This window comes from Macaca mulatta, chromosome 10, assembly GCF_049350105.2.
Source record: "Macaca mulatta isolate MMU2019108-1 chromosome 10, T2T-MMU8v2.0, whole genome shotgun sequence".
Classification (NCBI taxonomy): domain Eukaryota; kingdom Metazoa; phylum Chordata; class Mammalia; order Primates; family Cercopithecidae; genus Macaca; species Macaca mulatta.
Genome location: NC_133415.1, coordinates 5,193,670 through 5,217,087, shown reverse-complemented (window position 1 = coordinate 5,217,087; position 23,418 = coordinate 5,193,670). Strand labels below are relative to the sequence as shown.

The 23,418-nt window shown below is 52.3% G+C and overlaps 1 protein-coding gene and 1 long non-coding RNA gene across 5 annotated transcripts in view; one reads left to right on the top strand and one right to left on the bottom strand.

The window, feature by feature from the left end:
* Positions 1-3,887: 3,887 nt before the first annotated feature.
* LOC144331601 (uncharacterized) lies at positions 3,888-9,378 on the bottom strand. The gene is made up of 2 exons (XR_013398896.1): positions 8,541-9,378; positions 3,888-4,529 (listed from the first exon to the last, which is right to left on the bottom strand). It is a non-coding gene; the product is annotated as an uncharacterized LOC144331601 (long non-coding RNA).
* Positions 9,379-9,422: 44 nt separating this feature from the next.
* TTC38 (tetratricopeptide repeat domain 38) overlaps positions 9,423-23,418 on the top strand; it is a 28,622-nt gene continuing 14,626 nt past the window's right edge. For all 4 annotated transcript variants that reach the window (XR_003719826.2, XR_013398881.1, XM_028827595.2 and 1 more), the window contains exons 1-7: positions 9,423-9,491; positions 9,934-10,011; positions 13,829-13,910; positions 15,378-15,549; positions 16,704-16,877; positions 19,834-19,909; positions 22,813-22,932. Coding sequence is in view for 2 of the 4 variants with exons in the window: in XM_028827595.2 (XP_028683428.2) it covers positions 9,459-9,491; positions 9,934-10,011; positions 13,829-13,910; positions 15,378-15,549; positions 16,704-16,877; positions 19,834-19,909; positions 22,813-22,932 (735 nt within the window). In the remaining 2 variants the exon portion in view is untranslated. The remainder of the gene's footprint in view (positions 9,492-9,933; positions 10,012-13,828; positions 13,911-15,377; positions 15,550-16,703; positions 16,878-19,833; positions 19,910-22,812; positions 22,933-23,418) is intronic.

The following is a 23,418-nucleotide window of genomic DNA, read 5'->3' as shown; positions in this document are numbered from 1 at the left end:
CATGATTCAGTTATCTCCCACTGAATCCCCCTGACACAACACATGGGAATTATGGGAGTACTATTCAAGATGAGATCTGGGTGGGGACACAGAGCCAAACCATATCATCCCCCCTCCACCTCCCAAAGTACTGGGTTTGCAGACATGAGCCACCTCACCTGGCCTTCTGTTTATTAAATGTATACACATTCGTGGTTGTCTTCTTGATGAGTTGCTCCTTTTATCATTATGAAATGTCTCTCTTTTTGTTGTTTTGTTTTTTGTTTTTTTTGAGACAGTCTCACTCTGCTGCCCAGGCTGGAATGCAATGATGTGCTCACGGCTCACTGCAGCCTGAACCTCCCTGGGCTCAGGTGATCCACCTCAGTTTCCCAAGTAGCTGGTACTACAGGCATGTGCCACCACGCCTGGCTGATTTTTGTATTTTTTGTAGAGATGAGGTTTTGCCATGTTACTCACTCTGGTCTCGAACTCCTGAGCTCAAGTGATCCACCCACCTCAGCCTCCCAAAGTGCTGGGATTACAGGCGAAAGCCACCGTTTCTGGGCATGAAATTTCTCTCATTATCTCTGGTAGTAATCTTTGTTTCAGAGTCTAATTTACCTGATATTAGTTAAAATAGCCACACTAACTCACCTTCTTTTGCTTACTGTCTATATGGCATTTTTTTTTCATTCATTTACTTTCAACTTACTCATTTCTTTATATTTAAAGTGGTCTTTTGTAGGCAACATGTAATAGATTTTTTTTTTAAATCCAGTCAATCTCTGCCTTTTAATTGAAGTATTTGTACCATCACCATTTAACATGATTATTGATATGGTTGGATTTAGGTCTACCACTTTACTTGTTTTCATAGTGTCCCCTGTTCTTTTTTTTTTTTTTTTTTTTTTTTTTTGAGACAGGGTCTTCCTCTATCACCCAGTTTGGAGTTCAGTGGCACCATCACAGCTCACTGCAGCAGCTGCCAATTCCTGAGCTCAAGTGATTCTCCTGCCTCAACCTCCTGAGTAGCTGGGACTACAGGTACACACCACTACTTCCAGCTAACTTTATTTATTTTGGTAGATAGAGTCTCCCTATGTTGTCCAGGCTGGTCTTGAACTCGGCTTCAAGTAATCCTCCCCCCTCAGCCACCTGAAGTGCCGAATTACAGGTGTGAGCCTACTGTGCCCAGCCTATTCCATACATTTCTTCAGCACCTATTACATGCTACACATTTTTCTAGGCATTGGCCCCAGTCCTTACAGAGTTTTCTATTATAGTGGGAGTGATCAGAAGTAATTAGGCCAAGACATAATGTGTGTGATTTCAGCTGTGAAATGTGGTATTAAGAAAAGTAAGGCAGGGTAAGAAATAAGGAATAGGAATGAGCTATGAGAGTCAGGATAGGCCTCTGGGGAGATGCTGTCTGAGCCCACAGATCTGCATGAAGTGAGGGAGCAAGCTGTGAAAAGAGATAAGGAATAGCATTCCTAGTGTGTCCAGAATTGGTCAGTTGGTAGGTTCTTGGTCTATGCTGACTTCAAGAATGAAGCCGCAGACCCTCACAGTAAGTGTTACAGTTCTTAAAGATGGTGTGTCCCACAGTTTGTTCCTTCTGATGTTTGGACATATCCAAAGTTAATTCCTTCCAGTGGTCTCATGGTCTCCCTGACTTCAGGAGTAAAGCTGCAGACCTTCACAGTGAGTGTTACAGTTCATAAAGGTGGCACATCCAAGTTGTTCATTCCTGGTTTGGAGTTGTTTGTGGTCTCACCGACTTTAAGAGTGAAGCTGCAGATCTTCACTGTGTTACAGCTCATAAAGACAGCACATACCCAGAGCAAAAGAACAACCCTTCCCTGGAAACTCACCCAAGCAGGTGGCCCCCGCAGTTGCAGCTGTGGCTTGGGGGGGGGAGGGGGGGACAGCCTGCTTTTACTCCCTTATCTGACCCCACCCACATCCTGCTGATTGGTCCACTTTGCAGAGAGCTGATTGGCCCATTTTACAGAGAGCTGATTGGTCCGTTTTTGACAGGGTGCTGATTGGTGTGTTTACAAACCTTGAGTTAGACACAGAGGGCTGATTGGTGCATTTACAAACCTTGAGCTAGACACAAAGTGCTGATTGGTGCCTTTACAGTTCTCCAGCTAGACATAAAAGGTCTCCAAGTTCCCACCAGATTAGCTAGATACAGAGTGCTGATTGGTGCATCCACGAACTCTGAGCTAGACACAGTGCTGATTGGTGCATATACAATCCTCCAGCTAGACCTAACAGTTCTCCAAGTACCCACCCTACTCAAGAGCCCAGCTGGCTTCGCCTAGTGGGTCACGCACCAGGGCCGCGGGCGGAGCTGCCTGCCAGTCCCGCACCGCCCGCCAGCGTTCCCCAGCCCTTGGGCGGTCGATGGGACCTCGCGCCGTGGAGCAGGGGGCGGCGCCCGTCGGGGAGGCTTGGGCCGCGCGGAGCCCACGGCGCGGCGAGCGGGGTTCGGGCATGGCGGCTGCAGGTCCCAAGCCCTGCCCCGCGGGGAGGCGGCTGAGGCCCGGCCATAATTTGAGCGTGGCGCGGGCGGGCCGGCAGTGCTGGGGGACGGGGCGCACGCTCTGCAGCTGCTGGCCCCAGTGCTAAGCCCCTGTGCCCGGGCCGGCGGCGCCGGCCGGCGGCTCCCAGCGCAGGACCCGCCGAGCCCGCGCCCACCCGGAATTCGCGTTGGCCGGCGAGCGCCGCGCGCAGCACCGTTTACCGCTCGGCGTCTCCCTCCACACCTCCCCGCAAGCAGAGGGAGCCGGCTCCGGCCTCCGCTGGCCCAGAGAGGGGCTGTCACAGTGCAGCGGCGGGCTGAAGTGTTCCTCAAGCCCTGCCAGAGTGGACGTAGAAGCCGAGGAGGCGCCGAGGGCTGCTACCACGTTGTTACCTCTCACTAGCAGGGGGAATTGTACGTGCAAAAGCATTGAGACAGGCAGGAGAGAGATTAGTAGTGTGTCTGGGGTTAGGGGGAGGATAGTGAGTGGGGGAAATGTAATTGGAGAGATGGCCAAAGACAAAGTAGGCAGGGGCTTGTAGGACATGGTAACTAACACGGTTGGATTTTGTCTCATGTGGACTAGGAAGCCTTTGGAGGATTTTGAGCAGCAAAGGGGCCTGACCTGATTTCCATCTTGCAAGCATCACCGTGCTGTCGGGAAACAGACTGAAGGTAAGCAAGAGGGGAAGAAGGTAGGCCAATGAGGAGGGCCCAGTGAAGTGGAAGGGGCAGGCCTGGGTGTTGGAGGGTCAGCTGGTGCGTCCATGAGCTGATCTTGGCTTGGTTTGGGTTTGTGTGTGGAAAAGACAGCACTGGTTAATGGATTAGATGTCAGAAGGACCAGCTATGTAATTTTGGGGGCCCTCTGCCAATGGAAAATGCATTGTTCCTCATTCGAGCGTTATTTAGAATATCTGGACAGCTACAGCAGAGCATTAAAGCAAGCACAGGGCCCTTTTATGTGTGAGACCGAATGTGACTGCCCGGGTGCACACCCATGAAACCGGCCCTGCACACCAGATGTGAGTGAAAAAGAGCAAACGAGGACGACTCCCTGTGCCTGTCAGGAAGAGCTCTTTATTAGGTGTGATCTCAGGAAGTTGCTGCTTTGAAAGATCAAACATGGTCACATGTCAGCAGTTTCCTGTTGGTCATTCTGATCCAAGTCTGGTATTTAGGGGTGCCATGGAGTGAATGTGCCCCCCCGAATTCATATACCGAAGCCCTAATTGCCAACGTGATGGTATTTGGAGGTGTACCCTTTGGGTGGTATAATAATTAGAGTTAATTAGGTCATGAGGGTGGGGCACTTATGGTGGGTGTATTAGTCCATTTTCACACTGCTGATAAAGACATTCCTCAGACTGGGCAATTTACAAAAGAAAGAGGTTTATTGGACTTATAGTTCCGCGTGGCTGGGAAGGTCTCACAATCATGGTGGAAGGTGGAAGGCATGTCTCACATGGCAGCAGACAAGAGAAGAGAGCTTGTGCAGGGAAACTTCCCCTTTTTAAAACCATCAGATCTCATGAGACCTATGCACAATCACAGGAACAGCATGGGAAAGACCTGCCCCCATGATTCAATTACCTCCTACTGGGTCCCTCCCACAATACCTGGGAATTCAAGATGAGATTTGGGTGGGGACACAGCCAAACTATATCAGCAGCCTTATAAGAAGAGGAGAAACATCCCCCCTCTACCACCATGCACATGCACATGCCAGACAAAGACCATGTGAAAACATAAGGCAGCAGTCTGGCCAGGCACAGTGGCTTATGCCTGTAATCCCAGCACTTTGGAAGGCCGAGGTGGGTGGATCAAGAGGTCAAGAGATCAAGACCATCCTGGCCAACATGGTGAAACCCCGTCTCTACTAAAAATACAAACAATTAGCTGGGCCTGGTGGTGTGCGCCTGTAGTCCCAGCTACTCAGGAGGCTGAGGCAGGAGAATTGCTTGAATCCAGGAAGCAGAGGTTGCAGTGAGCCGAGATCGTGCCATTGCACTCCAGCCTGGTGACAGAGCAAGACACCATCTCAAATAATAATAAATAAATAAATAAATAGGCAGCAGTCAGCAAACCAGGAAGAAGGCCTTCTCCAAGAACTGGACCGTGCTGTCACCCTGATCTTGGATTCCAGCTTCCAGAGCATAAGAAATAAATTGTTTAAGCCACTCAGTCTGTGGTATTTTGTAATGGCAGCCAGAGCAGACTAGGGTAGGGGAAATAAATGCCAGGACTGAAGACAGATTAGCGTTCTCAGTGGTCACATAGGGAGGAGGCACTATGGAGAAGCGGACAGACCCTGGAGTCCTATATTTAAAGCTCCAACCAGAGTGGAGCTGGAGGAGGAGGGCAGTAAGGCAGGAGAGCAGGGAGGTGGTGGGGGGCAGTCCTGGAAGCCAGGGCCAGAGGGTTTCAAGAAAGAGGGCATGGCTGGCCATGTCCGATGTGGCTGAGGTCAGAGAGATGAATGGCCACTGAATTTGGGAACAGGGCATCTTTGGTGTCCTGGACAAGAGCAGTGTCAGTGGTGTGGTGGGGCAAAAGTTTGAGTGGAGTGAACTGAGGGGGAAATGGGAAGAAGATAGGGAGGTGGAGATGACCACATACAATTCTTTGGGTAAGTTCTGCCGACATGGTGTGGCAGTAGCCAGGGAGAAATGGGAGGAGCAAAGGGTATTTCTTACTGATGATAAACTATCTAAGATTTACAAAAAGATATAAAAAAGAATAAAGACTACTCATATGCCCATACCCCAGCTAGAGAAATAAAACAATTCCAATAGGACTGTAAGCCTCAGTGTATCCTTCAAGGGAGGATCCCCAGCCTCCTCCCAGGAGTAACTATTAACATAGGTCTAGTTTTTATTCTCTTGCATTTCTTTATTGTTTTATTATGTAGGGACAAGTTTATTAGCAGTATACTGTTTTGCACGTTACTAGACTTTCCATAATGCCATCATATTGCATATATTCTTCTACAGGCTATAAAGATCACATTGATTCATGTAGCTTTGGTTTATTCATTTTCATGACTGTTGAGTATTTTACTAAGGCTGTATACTAGAGTTCATCTGTTCTCCTACTGATGGTTGTCAAAGTTGCTGTCTATATTTTTCCATTACAAATAATGGTGCTAAGCACCCTGGGACTGGTTTTCTCACTCTTGTAACCAGTATGTTGGGTAAACAGATGTTACATTTTAATGAAAAGAATTTATGTATCCCCCACAAACCCCTGCTCAGGCACATGCATTGCCTCAGCCTAGTTCTTTCCCACTCCTTGGCTAAAAAGTTCTTGGTTCACGTTTGATTAAAATAAAGTTTCCTTGGCTGGGCACGGTGGCTTACGCCTGTAATCCTAGCACTTTGGGAGGCTGAGGTGGGTGGATCACCTTAGGTCAGGAGTTCCAGACCAGCCTGGCCAACATGGTGACAACCCATCTACTAAAAATACAAAAATTAGCTGGGTGTGGTGGCGTGCGCCTCTACTCCAGCTACTCTGAGGCTGAGGCAGGAGAATCGCTTGAACCTGGGAGGCAGAGGTTGCAGTGAGCCGAGGTTGCACCACTGTACTCCAACCTGGGTGACAGAGTGAGATTCCGTCTCAAAAAATAAAAATAAATAAATAAAGTTTTCTTCAGCCCATGTACTAGTTGAATCCATGTACTAGTCAGAATTCTATTGACTAATACACAGTGAAGTGAATACATCCTTGCTCATTAACTTCTCCCCTCCTCAGCCAGGGCCTTTGCCCTCTCCCCAGGCTGCCTCTGGCCGCCAGGCTGGAAGTGGTAGAGGAAGGGGGTGGGGGCGAGGAGAGATCTGACCTGGCTGACACTTGTGTTGCTGCTGGCGTCTGGCTGCACTCACCTGCAGGACTGACCCTTCCCTGGAGGGCGTGTTAGGCTCTTCAGAGGGCCACTCTGAGGGTCTCACTGAAGGCCTCTCATCTGTGGTCTCGCATTTAGGGGCTTCCCAGACATCCTTCAGCCCAGGGTTTGCAGATCTTTGGCCCACCTGCAACAGCCCACCACCCTCCACACAACCCTTTTGGGCAAAGTCCTGCTTCCTGCTCTCTTTCCCCCCTGTAAGGCCACACCTAGGCCAGAGGAAGCATGGGCACCCTTCCTCCTGACCAGCCGGGAGTGTGGCCTTCCCCACCGCAGCTTCTGCACCCCTTTGTCCCTCAGAGCCGCTGCCACAGGCGGACACCAGCTTCTGGGTCCCTGGCCTCCAGGAGCACAGGTCAGGTGCTCCCAGGAAGGCCCTGCCACGCAGCAGTGAGCGGAAGGGGAGGGAAATTGTCACATCATACCTGACCCCTGCGATGGTCTCCAAAGACATTGTCCCTGCTGGCCTCTGCAACTTCCACCCTGTGGTAACCTGGAGGAGGTGCCTGGCAAGTGCCTGGGGCCCTCACTGGGCTCTTTGCAAGGCTTCCTTGCCACCCTTATTCTTGGCCCCTTGGGGCCCCTTGGTTTTGCAGGAGTGGAATATCAGAGGCTTGAGGATTGGCCACCTTCACTTTCACCAACCAGGTGGGGGAGCAGGGAGGTACTCAGCTCAAGTGCAAAATTTAAGGGTGGAGGGGCACCAAAAACTCAATAATCAAGACAAATTCTCTTTTATTGAGGTAAAGTTCACATAAAAGTAACCATTTATGGCCGGGCGCGGTGGCTCACGCCTGTAATCCCAGCACTTTGGGAGGCCGAGGCGGGCGGATCACAAGGTCAGGAGATCGAGACCACGGTGAAACCCCGTCTCTACTAAAAATACAAAAAATTAGCCAGGCGCGGTGGTGGGCGCCTGTAGTCCCAGCTACTCGGGAGGCTGAGGCAGGAGAATGGCGTGAACCCGGGAGGCGGAGCTTGCAGTGAGCCGAGATCGCGCCACTGCACTCCAGCCTGGGTGACAGAGCCAGACTCCGTCTCAAAAAAAAAAAAAAAAAGTAACCATTTATGGGAGGCTGAAGCAGGAGGATTGCTGGAGCCAGGAGTTCAAGGCTTCAGTGAGTTACCATCCCCGTCTGCCCAGTCCCTGGTCACCACCAATCTTCTTTCTGTCTCTAGGCTTGCCTATTCTGGACATGCATGTAAATGCAGTCATACAGGTGTGACCTTTTGTGTCTGCCTTCCTTCAGTATGAATGAACCTTGAAAACACTGTGAAAGATGTGTCTTCGTTGGAGAACTGTCACCTCAAATTATTTGCCCACTTTAAATTTGGGCTGTTTGTCATTTCGCTGTTGAGTTGTAAGAATTTTTTGTTTTTTGTTTTTTTCAGACGGAGTCTGGCTCTGTTGCCCAGACTGGAGTGCAGTGGCACAATCTCGGCCCACTCCAACCTCCACCTTCCGGGTTCAAGCAATTCTCCTGCCTCAGCCACCCAAGTAGTTGGGATTATAGGCATGCGCCACCATGCCTGGCTATTTTTGTACTTTTTTTTTTTTCTTTTTTGAGATGGAGTCTGGCTGTGTCGCCCAGGCTGGAGTGCAGTGGCGCGATCTCAGCTCACTGCAAGCTCTGCCCCCCAGGTTCATGCCATTCTCCTGCCTCAGCCGCCCAAGGATCTAGGATGACAGGTGTCCACCGCTATGCCCAGCTAATTTTTTGTATTTTTAGTAGAGACGGGGTTTCACCGTGTTAGCCAGGATGGTCTCGATATCCTGACCTCGTGATCTGCCCACCTTGGCCTCCCAAAGTGCTGAAATTACAAGCGTGAGCCACCGTGCCCGGCCTATTTTTGTAGTTTTAATAGAGATGAAGTTTCTCCATGTTGGCCAGGCTGGTCTTGAACTCCTGACTTCAGGTGACCCTCCTGCCTCAGCCTCCCAAAGTGCTGGGATTACAAGCGTGAGCCGCTGTGCCCGGCCAAGAATTCTTTATATATTCGGGATTCTAGACGCTTATCCAGTATATTATTTACAAATATTTATTCCCATTGTGTTAATCTTTTCGGTTTCCTGAGTAGTGTCCTTGGATACAGAAAAGTTTTTAATTTTGACAAAGTCTAACTTACCTATTTTGTTGTTGTTGCTTGTCCTTTTGGTGTTACATCTAAGAATCCATTGCTAAATCCAAGGCCATGAAGATTTACTTGTTTTCTTCTAAGAGTTTTATCTTTTCAGCTCTCACATAAAACAAATATTTCAATGAAATATTTCAAAAATCAAAACTAATGCAAAAAGTCCATGATGAACAAAATATCAACATTTTACATAAAGGCCAGATCTGCCCCTGCACTTGGTCTACGCCCTTCATTCGTGCACCCTGGGGCAGGGGCAGATTAAACTAGGGGAGTCCATTAAGCTGGGGCTGGTGTGTGGCCCAGAGCGAGAAACCGCTACTGCAGGAGACAGCGATTTTTCCGCGGCAAATCCTTGAGAAGGGAGGATGGGAGGCGGCGGGACGACTCAGTGAAGCCTGCCCCGAACGCCAAATGAATGTGTGCCGTGCTCGCGCGTGTGGCTGCCGACCGCGACGGCATAATCTTGAAAGTGACCGCTGTCCCGGGGCTCCCTGCTCTCAAGGGACCCTGACAGCAGCCGCCTCCCCGGGAGGGTCCCTTGCAGGGAGAAGCCCCTGGCGAGAGGAGGGGGTTGGACCACGGTGCGCGTATCCCCAGGTCAGCGTCCCCGCCCTCTTGCCCCAGGCTCCAGTCCTTTGGGGGCAGGCGCGTGCACTGGGGGCTCACACCAACGCGCCCCTCCAGCCTGGCCCGGATTCCTGCAGCCCAATGGCAGGGGAGGCCGCGCACCCGTCGCGTTACACAGTAGTCCGGCCGCGGATCGTGGACCACGTTGGGTCTGTCCAAAACCCACCAGTGAGCAAGCGGGAGAGCGCGGCCACCCCGCCCCGCCCCTTCCGCGCCCGCCCCGCCTCCTCCCCGGAAGGCGCGGGTGCCCACAGCTCCCCGTGGACTCCGACCCGGGGCAACATGGCCGCGTTCTCACCTCTGCGCGACTGCCAGGTACACGGAGGCTGCCCCCAGCCAGGTCCCCCTCGGGCCCCGGGTGTTGGGAGTGGCCTGGTGCTGGCGGAATGGCGGGAGACATGGCCTGGGCGCCGGGCGTAGGGTGAGCCCTGGACGCACGGGCGCGTCCGCGGCAACACCTAGAAGGGACCCGAGGCCCTTCTTGTGGAGTCCCCACCGAGGGAAATAAGGGGCACCTGTCAGGGTACTCGGGAGACCCCAAGACCTCCTAAAAATCGTAGCTCACTGGGCATGGCGTGGGACGCAGAGAAGCCTGCAAAGGTGAGGGGCTCCTTGGAATCAGCCCAGGACAGGGAGCCTGAGCCCATCTTGCAGATGAGGAAGGTGGAGGTCAGAGGGGCCAGGTGACTTGTGTATGTTGAAGTTTGAAGGGGCTCCTGGGAAGAAAGCCCTGCTATTCCCTCCTTGCTGTCTGTAGGCCTGGAAGGATGCGAGGCTCCCGCTCTCCACCACAAGCAATGAAGCTTGCAAGCTGTTTGATGCCACGCTGACGCAGGTATGCCTGCCTAGAGAGGCCGCGGCCCCTTCTGTGGAGGTCTAGGGGAAGGTTTTTGTTTGTTTGCTTTTGTTTTTGAGACAGAGCCTCACTCTGTCGCCCAGGCTGGAGTTCAGTGGCGCAATCTCGGCTCACTGCAAGCTCCGCCTCCCGGGTTCACGCCATTCTCCTGCCTCAGCCTCCTGGGCAGCTGGGACTACAGGCGCCCGCCACCGTGCCCGGCTAATTTTTTTGTATTTTTAGTAGAAATGGGATTTCACCGTTCACAGGATGGTCTGGTTCTCCTGACCTTGTGATCCGCCCGCCTCGGCCTCCCAAAGTGCTGTGATTACAGGCGTAAGCCACCGTGCCCGGCCTGGGAAGGTTTTTAAATTGGGGAATGCTTTTTAAATTGCGCCATGACCTTAGCAATAGATGGCAGTACATCTGTGCACTCTGTACTGGAGGGTGTGGGGACATATCTCTGCCGCCCACAGAGTCCTGAGAGGGCCTCTGCACTCACCCTCCTTCCCCAGGACTCTGACTGGTGGGTGGACAGCAGTGGGCGCCATGGGGATGTTTTTTGAGGGTGCTGGCCTCCTTGGGCCTCCCCTTATGGCCTGCTGAGGGTCTGATGCAGGGCTCGGCTACTTAGGACATGGTATCCTGTCCTGGGATGCGTCTGTGAATATACTGTCTTCACCTAGGCTGTGCCAAGACCTCTTGCCACATTACCAGTCATTTCTCTACCCATGAAGGGTCCTATAGTTTTATAACTAAGTCTCAGAAGATCCAACTAGTTTGTTTGACAGGTAGGAGAACTGAGGCTCAGAGAGTTGAACCTACTTGACTTGAAGGTTGTCCATGAATTAGAGGCAGAACCAGGGTGAACCTGGGCCTAACTACACTGATAGAAAACTAAAGCTGGCCTTGGCATGGGCAGTGAGGCCCCTGCGTACTGACTTCATCCACATAACATGAGGACCCGGGGAGCTCTTAGAAGCCTACCGGCTGAACAAGAGAGGACTGATGGAATGCTGTGAGCTGCGCCATGGGTGCCCCTCCTGTTCCCAGCCTGCCCTGCTGTTCCCAGCCTGCCCTGCTGTTCCCAGTCTGCCCTGCTGTTCCCAGCCTGCCCTGCTGTTCCTAGCCTGCCCTGCAGAGGGACTCTGCTGTGGGCATCTGAGTTGTTTATTTTGTGTTTGACCTGGCTCACTTGCCCTTCCTGTACCTCGCTGGCCTCTTTAGAGTACTCGATTTGTTTTTTGTTTGAGATGGACTCTTGCCCTCTCGCCCAGACTGGAGTACAATGGCGCAATCTTGGCTCACTGCAACCTCCACCTCCCGGGTTCAAGTGATTGTCCTGTCTCAGCTTCCGGAGTAGCTGGGATTACAGGCACGCGCCACCACGCCTGGCTAATTTTTTGTATATTTAGTAGAGACGGGGTTTCACCATGTTGGTCGGGCTGGTCACAAACTCCTGACCTTGTGATCCCCCGGCCTTGGCCTCCCAAAGTGCTGGGATTACAGGCGTGAGCCACCATGGCTGGCCCCTAGTACTCGATTTGTTACACACCACATCCCCAATCAGTGGTAGCTCATCCTCCCAGCCTGTGCATATTTTGTCCCGTGTATTGATGTCTCTGTACTGTCCTGTGTTAGAACTTCGATTCTTTAAATCTCTGTGCCAACCCTCCTCTATCTTGTCAAAATGCTTGTGTAGCCTATAGTCCCAGCTACTTGGGAGGCTGAGGCAGGAGGACTGCTTGAGCCCAGGAGGTTGAGGCTGAAGTGAGCTCTGATTGTGCCACTGTACTCCAGCCTGGGCAACAGAGTGAACCCCGTCTTAAAAAAAAAAAAAAAAAAGTATATATATATATATATACACACACACACACACACGTACTAATTCTGTGTAGATGTAGGTTAGATAACTGAAAGGGCATATTTTAAAATCCAATGCATGATTATAGGTCTAGGACTTTTTTAAAAAAGAGGCATTTGAATAAAGGACCAGGTACCAATACACCAAATTGTTTAAAATGACGATGGGCTGGGCACGGTGACTCACGCCTGTAATCCCAGCACTTTGGGAGGCTGAGGCAGGTGGATCATCTGAGGTCAGGAGTTCGAAACCAGTCTGGCCAACATGGTGAAACCCCATCTGTACTAAAGATACAAAAAAAATTAGCCGGGCATGGTGGCGTGCACCTGTAATCCCAGCTACTTGGGAGGCTGAGGCAGGGGAATTATTTGAACCAGGGAGGTGGAGGTTGCAGTGAGTCAAGATAGCACCACTGCCCTCCAGCCTGGGCAACAGAGCGAGACTCTGTCTCAAAAAAAAAAAAAAAAAAAAAAATTAGCCAGGCGCAGTGTACACACCTGTAATCCTGGCTACTAAGGAGGCTGAGGCAGGAGAATTGCTTGAACCCTGGAGGCAGAGGTTGCAGTAAGCTAAGATCGTGCCATTGCACTCCAGCCTGGGTGACAGGGCAAGATTCTGTCTCAATTAAAAAAAAAAAAAGATTTATCTTTCAGCTTTTGTGTCTTTCTGACTCTCTAAAATGAATGTTTACTGTGACTATTTTTTTTTTTTTTTTTTTTTGAGACAGAGTCTCGCTCTGTCGCCCAGGCTGGAGTGCAGTGGCGCGATCTCCACTCACTGCAAGCCCCGCCTCCCAGGTTCATGCCATTCTCCTGCCTCAGCCTCCGGAGTAGCTGGGACTACAGGCGCCCGCCACCTCGCCCGGCTAGTTTTTTGTATTTTTTAGTAGAGACGGGGTTTCACCGTGTTAGCCAGGATGGACTCGATCTCCTGACCTTGTGATCCGCCCGTCTCAGCCTCCCAAAGTGCTGGGATTACAGGCTTGAGCCACCGCGCCCGGCCTACTGTGACTATTTTTAAAACGAATGAATAAGAAGCAGGAATGTTCCTGTCGTGACCAACTTCAAGGCTCCTCTTAGGGCCGAAGAAGCCGATGTGTAGCAGGTCACCTGTCAGGAGGAATTTGCCCTTTTTTTTTTTTTTTTTTTTCTTTGTCATGCAGGCTGGAGTGCAGTGGTGCTATCTTGGCTCACCGCAACCTCCCAGGTTCAGGCGATTCTCTTGCCTCAGCCTCCCAAGTCTCAGCTGCCCAAGTCGCTAAGACTACAGACACATGCCACCATGCCTGACTAATTTTTGTATTATTTGTAGAGACAGAGTTTCGCCATGTTGGCCAGGCTGGTCTCAAACTCCTGCCCTCAAGTGATCCACCCACCTCGGTCTTCCAGAGTGTTGGAATTATAGGCGTGAGCCATCGCACCTGGCCAGAACCTGCCTTTTGATGTTTCTTTTTTGGAAATGCAGCATCCCTAGCCCTAGAAAGCGTGCCTCGGGTGATGTGTATTTCATTTCTTCATATAAAGAAAGTTGTCAGCCAGGTTATGCCTTCTTTGGATTAGAGTCCAGAAAACACTCAGTGTTCTACAAAGAAAAACAAATCTGGATTTATTTTTATTTTTTGTTTTTTGAGACAGAGTCTCTCTGTCATCCAGGCTGGAGTGCAGTGGCGCAATCTTGGCTCACTGCAGCCTTGGTCCCCGGGTTCACGTGATTCTCATGCCTCTGCCTACCAAGTGGCTGGGACTACAGGTGTGCACCACCACGCCCCACTAATTTTTGTATTTTTAGTAGAGATGGAGGTTTCAGCATGTTGGTCAGGCTGGTCTCGAACTCCTGACCTCAAACGATCTGCCCGCCTTGGCCTCCCAGAGTGTGAACCTGGCTTTAGAGCCACACCTTTGCTAGAATGATCCAAGGGCTCTGTGAGGACTTGTTTTGCTTTTCCCATTTTAGTATGTAAAATGGACCAATGACAAGAGTCTCGGTGGCATCGAGGGCTGCCTGTCAAAGCTCAAAGCAGCAGATCCGACCTTCGGTGAGTAACACCTTCCCTGGGTGGAGGAGCCCCGCTTGACACAGCCAGCCCCTCTCTCTTTCCTTTATCACAGGCACACAGTTGGGATGGGGAAGGCAGGTTGGGTGGCAGTAACCAGGGTGGCATTTGCACAGAGGGAGAGAAGATGACAGCTGCCTTTGTATTTGGAAAAACAGTCACTCCCATAAAGATGCTAGGTTCTAACAGGCATTTTTCTTGCCTTTTCTCTGATTACCATCAATTATTGAATAAAGATGCTGATCTCATTTCTCAGATGAGGAAACTGAGGGTTGGCAAGAGTAAGACTGTACTTAAAGCCACCCAGCTGGTGATTGACAACTGGGATTAGATAAGCTTCCTGAATCCAAGGCCCAGGCCGCTGGAACATGAGAGGTGGCTGCTGCAGCCTCCGTCAGGGGACCAGTGAGACCTCATATAAGTGGCCAGGGTGAGGTGATCACCGATGGGTGACAGAGGCTGGCATCCAGGCAAGCCATGTGTACAGCGGGCATGGGAAGCCAGCACAGTGCATTGACGGTGGGTGGTTCCAGGGTGTAGCAAGGTTCCGGGCCTGGGGGAAGGGCTGATGAGGGGACAGAGTCTTGTCAGGGTGGCAGGGACCCCCTTCTCACCCTGCTGCAGCCTGGTCAGATTTAAGGCAGGGGCTTGTACTGCCCTGGAGAGGACAAACAAGGAAATAACTGGGGGAGAACAGAGAGCCAAACCCAGTCATGGGGAGCCAGGAGCCAGGGGTGGGCTCAGACTCTGAGCAGACCTTGAGGCCTGATCAGGGGCCTTCAACCACCTGAATCATCAGCTGGGCTGGGCTGGGCTGGGCTCGACCATCGGAATCACCAGCTGTTTTCCAGGGGACACATGGGTGGTCCTAGCACTATGGTTGGGTCCTAGATCCCAGGCCTGAGCCAGTGACCAAGTTCCAAATGCCAGTGGACACCCTGGCTCTCCCAGAGTGTGGCCTGGGGGCCTGCACTCCTGCCAGCAAGGCTGCTGTGAGGGCCACAAGGCACACACCCCCACCCTAACTTTTAGCATGTGTGAGCAGCACAGACGGGATCGTGACTTCTGTGCTCCGGGGCCTCCTTGGTCCAGCCCGTCATGAGCAGCTTCCACTGATGCCTCCTGGGAGCCGTGTGCTGGCTGTGTGATAGTGGCCGCTGATGAGCCTGCAGGCAGCCGCTAAGTGGCTCATCCAGTGAAGGGGAAGGTGCTTTAGACATTGGCACTCAGCACAATGCCCTCACTAGACAAATATTCAAGGGTGCCTTTAGGCTTGCTGTTTGCTCCATGCTTGACAAGTGCTGAGGCTGAGTTCTGGACAGTCGGCAGGGCCACAGTGCACAGCCTACTGCTGCCTGGCTGGCCCCTCCTGGGACATGGGATGTCTCTATGACGTGGAGTCTGGGCTGGGCTGGGCTGAACCACCAGCTGTTCTCTAACCTCCACCAGCAATGGGCCACGCCATCTCTACTGGCCTTGTACTGATTGGCACTGGAAGCTCCGTGAAGCTGGACAAAGAGCTGGACCTGGCTGTGAAGACAATGGTGGAGATTTCAAGAACCCAGCCGCTGACAAGGCGGGAGCAGTTGCACGTGTCTGCAGTAGAGACATTTGCCAAGGGGTGAGGGGCCTTCCTGGGCCGGGAGCTGGCACCCTGAGGCTGTGCTGGGGGAGTGGCAGGGTATCCCTTTCCCGACGCCCTTGGGAGCAGGGCGGGGTGGGAGAGTGATTCTCTCCTTGCCTCCTGAGATGCTCTCATGGAAAATCACATCCTCTGCTTCCCCGTCCTTGGTGGAGTGCTGAGTGAGGAAGCAGTTGGTGAAGATTCCCAACTTAGTGTTAAAAGTAACTTACTTTGTTTCATTAAGTAAATTGTATATTATTTTCCTTACAAAAATAATAGGGTCACTCTACAGAAATTACTAGGTTAGGGAGGAGAGAAGAAAACATGCTTCTTCTAGTGGGAAATAAACAATCAAATCAAATCTTCGCCCATATGTTCCTTGCTCTTGCACTGGCTTTCACATCATCCCCCCGCTGTTCCCACACTGGTTCCCTTGTTCTCTGGGACGGCCCCCATGTCTGCTCAGGCAGGCGAGATGCCCTGCAGAGTTAGATGATCTTAGCCGATTGTACAGGGATCCTGAGACTGGGGAGGTGCTGCCTGGTCTTCCTTGTGAGTCATCCCAGGTGTGGTTCCACCTCGGAGACTTCCTGTAGGTATCTGACCGTCTCCAGTGGGATTATCCTCGGCAATTTGTTAAACCTGTTTTTTTTTTTCAATTGAACTGAAGAGTAAAATTTCCCACTGGGTTTTCAGTTTTCTGTTCATAACCTAACACAGAAATTGATACTTATTTATTTATTTAGACAGAGTTTTGCTCTTGTCACCCAGGCTGGAGTGCAATGGCACGATCTCGGCTCACTGCAACCTCTGCCTGCTGGGTTCAAGCGATTCTCCTGCCTCAGCCTACCAGGTAGCTGGGATTACAGGCACATATCACCACACCTGGCTCATTTTTATATTTTTAGTAGAGACAGGGTTACATCATCTTGGCCAGGCTGGTCTTGAACTCCTGACCTCATGATCCACCTGCCTTGGCCTCCCAAAGTGCTGGGATTACAGGCAGGAGCCACCACGCCTGGCCAGAAACTGATTTTTAAAAAAAGACGTCCATGCAGACCATGACATTGGTGAGAAACGACGCCTCCTACATTCCCTGTGTGGGTGGACTGTGTGTTCAGTGTCGGTGAGAAATCTTTCTCGGTTTCCAGGAACTTTCTGAAAGCCAGTGAACTATGGGAACAGATTCTCCGGGACCACCCAACAGACATGTTGGCCCTGAAATTTTCCCATGATGTTTATTTTTACCTGGGCTGTCAGGAACAGATGCGAGATTCTGTTGCTCGAGTTTACCCCTTCTGGACACCTGACATCCCCCTAAGCAGGTATGTGCCAACTGGAAATCACATTGTTTCTGTTTCTTAATCTCTCTCTTCTGCCCTAAAAATATGGTGACTCTCTTGGGCCTGTCCTAAAAATAATGGGACCATTGTTGCTATTCTCCTAGTTCCTTAAAGTTCAAAGGCTTCACTTTCTTCATTTGATTTTCATCCCACCTGTGGATGAGGTAGTACCATTAGGTATCGATCAGTATGGGATTGTTTTTGCTGCAGTAACAAACATCCCCTGGTTCTTCTTCCCCAAAGCTTATTACAGCAAAGGTTTATTTTTTACTCATACTACATGGCACCTTAGGAGGGATGAGGGCTCTGCCGCCATGTCCTTGTCTGCATCCAGGATCCCAGCTGATGAAGCAGGTGCCCTCTGGACACACCTGTCACTAAGAGGGAAGAGCAAGCTTTCCTGGCGGGGCTTACAGTGGCAATTAAAGGTTTAGAATGAAAAGGATACCCTGCCACTCCCAAGTCATTGGCCAGAACTGATCACATGACCTTGCCCACCCACAGGAGACCAGGAAGTACAGTTCTACCTTGTGCTTGGGAAGAGGAGGAGGCCTGGAATGTGCATGAACAGCCCCAGTGACCACCACACAGGAATGACTTCACTGCAGCTTCATTACAGGACAGTCGTGAGGTTCAGAGAGGTTAATAAGCTGTATTATTTAGTCAGCACCCTCCAGAGAAGCCCAGAGAGCTCTGAGACAGAGAGAGAGAGATTTATTTTAAGGAATCGACTCATGTGAGTGTGAGGGCTGGCAAGTTCAAAATCTGTAGGGCAGGGCAGCAAGCTGGAAATTCCTGCAGGAGTCAGCATTAGCCTCGCATCTGGAGGCAGTCTGCAGGCAGAATTTCTTCTAGGGGCCTCAGTCTTTCTCTTAAGACCTTTAACTGATTGGATGAGGCCCACCCACATGGAGGGTAATCTGCTTTACTCAAATCACATCTAGAAATAGCTTCACAGGACTGGGCACAGTGGCTTATGCCTGTAATCCCAGCTCTTTGGGAAGCTGAGGCTGTAGGATTGCATGAGGCCAGGAGTTCGAGATAAGCTTGGTCAACATGGCAAGACCCTGTCTCTACAAAAAGAAAAAATAAATGAAAAAAGTTAGCCAGGCACGGTGGCATGTGCCTGTAGTTCCAGCTACTCAGGAGGCTGTGACAGGAGGATCTCTTGAGCCCAGGAGTTTGAGGCTGCAGTGAGCTGGCAATCATGCCACTGCACTCGGCCTGGGTGGCAGAGCAAGACTCCATCTCTAAAAGAATATATATTTCACAGCAACATCTAGACTGGTGTTTGACCAAACAACTGGCACCATGGCCCAGTCAAATTGACACATAAAAAATTAACCATCACAAGAACCTAGTAGTACCTGTCACACAGTAAGCCTACAAGAAATAGCTTAAGTCTTGAGGATTAAATGACCCCAGTAAACACACGATACATATATATATATGTATATTTTAAAGATAATTCTGGAAGCCGGTGCTTAAGAACATTGCTTCAATGAATAACAAAAACTAGAATCAATCTTCTTGCACAGTAGTGAAGCTAACATCTTAGTCTCAGACAGAAGCCCCATTGCCCTATTTTGTTTTAACTTAACCCCAAGAAATCACAGGAAAGAAACCTGTTTCATGTATGACCACCCTAGATACTCGGGTGGGCAGTTGCAGATGAGATTGGAAGTGTGGGCTGGGCGCGGCGGCTCATGCCTGTAATGCCAGCACTTTGGGAGGCCGAGGCAGGTGGATCACCTGAGGTCAGGAGTTTGAGGCCAGCCTGGCCAACATGGTGAAACCTCGTCTCTACTAAAAATACCAAAATTAGCTGGGTGTGATGACATGTGCCTGTAATCCCAGCTACTCAGGAGGCTGAGGAAGGAGAATCGCTTGAACCCAGGAGACGGAGGTTGCAGTGAGCTGAGATTGTGCCACTGCACTCCAGCTTGGGCGACAGAGCGAGATTCTGTCTCCAAAAAAAAAAAAGAGAGAGAGAGATTGGAAGTGTGCAATTATTCAGTAGTGTCTTCCAGCCCATCCTGGACTGGGCCTGGGCTGAGGGTGAATTGGACAGACAGGTCCCAGCCTGTAGGAGCTCCGGGTCTGAGGAGGACCCGGCTGTCCACTGAGTGCATTCCAGGCCAGGCAGGGGACCGTGTACAGCACTGAGGAAGCCAAGGAGGAGCTGTTGACAGCCCACAGGTCACGGAGGCTTCCCAGGGAGGTGCCCCTGGGTCGTGCCTCTGGGTGGATGTCACCATGCAGACAGGAGGGAAAGGACCCTTGTTATTCTCAGTGGAGACCTATGTTGATTCTTAGAAGGTGGGATGCTAATTGAGGAGCAGGGCCACTCTCTGTGCCGGGTTTGGGGATGATTGTGCGGATGTAATGTTCATCTTGCCCCTCGCCAGTCTGAAGCACGGAATTGCTGAAAAGCACAGAGCTTGGCATGGAGTTGGAGGTTGTGTCCGTCTCCTGTGGCTGCTATAGCAAAGGGCTGCAGACTAGGTGGTTTGGAGCAGCACATAGGTACAGCTTTGAGGGCCAAGAGTCCCATCCAAGATGTCAGCAGGGCCAACGCCCTCAAAGCCTCAGGAGTGGGTCCTTCCTGCCTCTTCCAGTGCCTGGTGGTGTCCGGAGTTGCCTTGAAGTCCCTTGGTTCGCAGCTGCATCACTCTGCCTTGGTCTTTACCTACCTCCTTCCCTCTGCATCTGTGTCTTCCCACGGCCCTCTTATAAGGACACCAGTCATTGCGTTAGGACCCACCCTAATCCCGTATGACCTCCTCTAAACTTGATTACCTCTGCAAAGACCCTGTTTCCAAAAAAGGTCACATTCCCAGTACTGGCGGTTAGGACCTCAGTGTATATTTGTGGGGACACAATTTAAACTGCTCCCTGTCCATCGTTTTGTATTCTGAGATATTTTTTCTGTGTTTAGCTATGTGAAAGGCATCTACTCTTTTGGCTTGATGGAAACCAACTTCTACGACCGGGCAGAAAAACTTGCCAAAGAGGTAAGTGGGTCCTTCCCAAGGTGCCTGACCCCTCGGGGAGCAGCTGTCGGGTGGACCAGGGCATGTGAGGGGCACCATTCATGTGTGACCCTGGTGAACCCCATCCCCACTCTCACTTCCTCAGAGAGATTGGGGAGCTCATGTTAGTGTGAGCAGCTGCCGCCTGCCAGGGGCTGTCATTCACCTGTGGCCCCCCGAGGTCCCCAGAGCCACGTTCCTTGGCTAACACTGGTTCCCCGTCTACAGATGAGGTTGATGGGGTACAGGGAGCTGGGGTCAGCCCACTCACTTGGGGTTGCACTGAGTGGCAGGTCTGGGCTCCCACCAGCTCTGCCTGGCTCCAGAGCCCACACCGCCCTGCAGGGACAGGAGTTTGTAGGAGGTGAAGTGTAAATAAACGTTGGCTCTTCCTTCCTGAACTTCGCATTTCTAAGCATCACTCACGGCACCAGAGGTTCAGGGACCTGAGTGATGATGGCCAGTCGTGATGATTGCTGGGTGCCCATGCGTAACTGGGCCCAGGGCCAGAGGGCAGGCTTAAGCTGTCAGGCATGGGGCACGGGTGGTCTCATGCTCTGGGGGTCCCTCTCCTGTACTTCTCTTCTTGCAAGATTGGAAACTGAGGCCCATGGAGGGGCTGCCATGCACAAGGGAGTGACAGCTGCTCCTGTGCCCGGCTCTGTGCGGCACTTTATATGTGTCTACTTGTGTCCACACAGCCCTGCCCACGTGATGTTCAACTCCTTGTTGCCCAGATGAGGAGCCCGAGGCTCAGAGGCCAAGGCTAGAGCCTGCCTAAGGCCACATGGCTCAGAGATGGCAGAGCCGGATTCCACCCAGGCCACCTGGCAACGGCTGTCCTTTCAGCTGCCTGCTCTAGGCCGCGCCCCCCAACATCCTGGCTGGGGTTCTTCCCCCAGTAGTTGCCCTAGTCGGCCTGCAGCACCCTCCCCAGGAGACAGCATTGGGGCCCATAGGTCCCTGGGCTCTCTGAAGACTGCTCTGATTATAGAATCTGAGAATTGTGTCTTGAGTGATATGTTCTTTGCTTTAACTCTGAGTCAGGGCTGGTGGGGGACCCGAGTGGCTTTCTGGCAGTCTTGGTTCTATGGCCTGGGTGACCAGACACCACATCCAGGGATCAGCTGTAGGAAAGTCCCTTGGAGACCATGGCAGCTGGGCCCTCCTATGGGTGGCATCCATCTGGGCACCTGAGAGCTCCTGAGACAGTTGGAGAAGCTCTGGACAAGAGTAGCTGTGGCAAACCAGATGTGGCAAGTCCCCTCCATGCCTTGCAAGGAGGAAGAAGCGGTGGTTAGGGTCCATTCCTGCTCCGTTGATCCCCTTTCGCCTCCTGTCCCTTGTCTTGCAGGCACCAACTCTTTGACTTTAACACCAGCATCCCACAGGCAACTACTGGGCAGGAAAAGGGGGCTGTGATGGGGCCAGGGGTGGTAACACATGGGCCATGTGTCTGCAGCCCCAGGCTGGTGAGGGTAGGAGGAGCCAGGGCAGGAGCAGGCAGGCAGCAGGCACAGGCACAGCCACAGAGCTTGGGGACCTGGAGCTCCAAGTAGCTCGATGGGTGGAGGCTTAGGGAGGACGCAGCAAGCCGGGGAGCCAGGAGCCAGGACTGTAGAGGGGCAGGCGAGGACTGGATTCTGCTGGGCCTTGTAGCCTGGGAATGCAGTTTGGACTCCTTCCCAGGGAACCATGGTGGGACTCCAAGAGAGGAAGGAAGCCGGTCAGCCCATCAGAGCTGGTGACAGCCGCCACCCTTCACTCCCTCCATGCATGAAAGCAGCATGCTTAGCAGGGTCCCATCTCAGGACCCCGCGCCCAGCCTGCTTAGACTGTCCCCAAGTGTCCCGTGCTCAGAGCCCCTGCTCCGGGGGTGCCCACAGTCCCCTACAGACACGCTTCCTTTCCCTCCGTTCCCACATGGAGTGGGCCGGGCCCACGAAAGCTGAGAGGTGGGCAGAGAGGCAGGGCTTGCTGGGGCCGACCTCCTGCCAAAAGCCTCTCAGCGGGTGCTGGGCCAGGGCAGAGGAGCGTGGGGCTTCTGGACCCCTATGAAAGGTGTGGGGAGACTGAGGCAGTGGGGCTGGCGGGAATTCATGATTTGGCATGGGGGACCTGGGCGCAAGCCAGGCAATGGGACTTCTGTCAGCCTCAGTTTACTGCTCCGTTTTCTAAGCTCTGCCTGGGACTGAGTAGATGCTCAGCAAACATGAGCTGAACACATAAATAGAAGAAAGAAACAGCTAGCGGGGGAGGATCATTCCCTGAGCCCAGCCTGCCTCTCTGGTCGCTGTCAAGCTCACAGGTCATGGGAGCGGCTGTTGTCATGAACTGTGATAACCTTAAAGCCAGCTGTTTCTGCACCCAGAAAGCCACGTGTCCTCACATATATGGTAGTGGGAAGAGGCAGCCACAGCCACTGGAGGACTTGACAGTTCACACCGCGTTCACGTGGGCAGTAACTGCTTCTCTAAGAGGAAGGCAGCATCCGTGGCCTTCCTGGCAGCAACTGAGGCCCAGAGAGGGCGGGCATGTTTTGCAGGCGCCTCGGCTGTGTGCAGAATGCTGTGGGCTTGGGTCTGAGCCCTGGCTTTGGAAAGATCCTGCCGCTGTCCCGCTGGGTGAAGTTGCATAGCCTCCCTAAGTCTCAGCTTCCTCGTCTGTGAACCGGGCAGTGAGGCCCATGAGCTGGTGTGCCCGGGCAGGCGGGAAGTGGTGCTGATTGTCAGTGTTTTGAGTCGGAGCCCCATCCCCCCACTTGCTCCACCCCGTTCAGCCCAGGCCCCTCTTGCCCCTTAGAGACGCCTGCCCCTGTCATCGCCTGCCCTGGCAGCCTGACTGATCTGCTTTATCTGGAATCCTCTTCCCCGCACCCTGTGTAGGCTTTATCTATTAACCCGACAGACGCATGGTCGGTGCACACCATCGCTCACATCCATGAGATGAAAGCAGAGATCAAGGATGGGTTGGAATTCATGCAGCACTCAGAGACCCACTGGAAGGTACGATGCTTGTCGGTGGCTCACCTCCCTGGGAAATGCAGTGCGTCCCCTTGAGTTAGGCTGAGGCTTTATGGACAAGAGTTATGGGGCTTGGTTCCCTCTCCTCCTTCTCCTGCACCTGCCTCAGGTGTTTGGCTGCTGAGCAGAGCACAGTCAAGATTCTAGTCCCCACCCCAGGCCTATACCTTGCCCTAGGGACTCCACTGAGGGTCCAGCCCAGACTTCTCTGCCCTCACAGGGCCTAGTCAAGAGGAACGATTAGCCTCCTAGAAGCACATGAGCTACACCATGACAGGGACCCTCTGTGGGATGTGGAAACCCAGAGGAAGCATTAAACTCAACTGGACTTGGGGGGACAGTGGCCAGGGAAGGTGTCCTGGAGGAGGCAACCTCTGAGTTGGCTACTGAAGGATGAGCAGGTGTGTGCCACACAGAGGGGGAAGATGGAGAGCATCCCAACCGTCACCAGCTTGGGCAAGGCTTCCA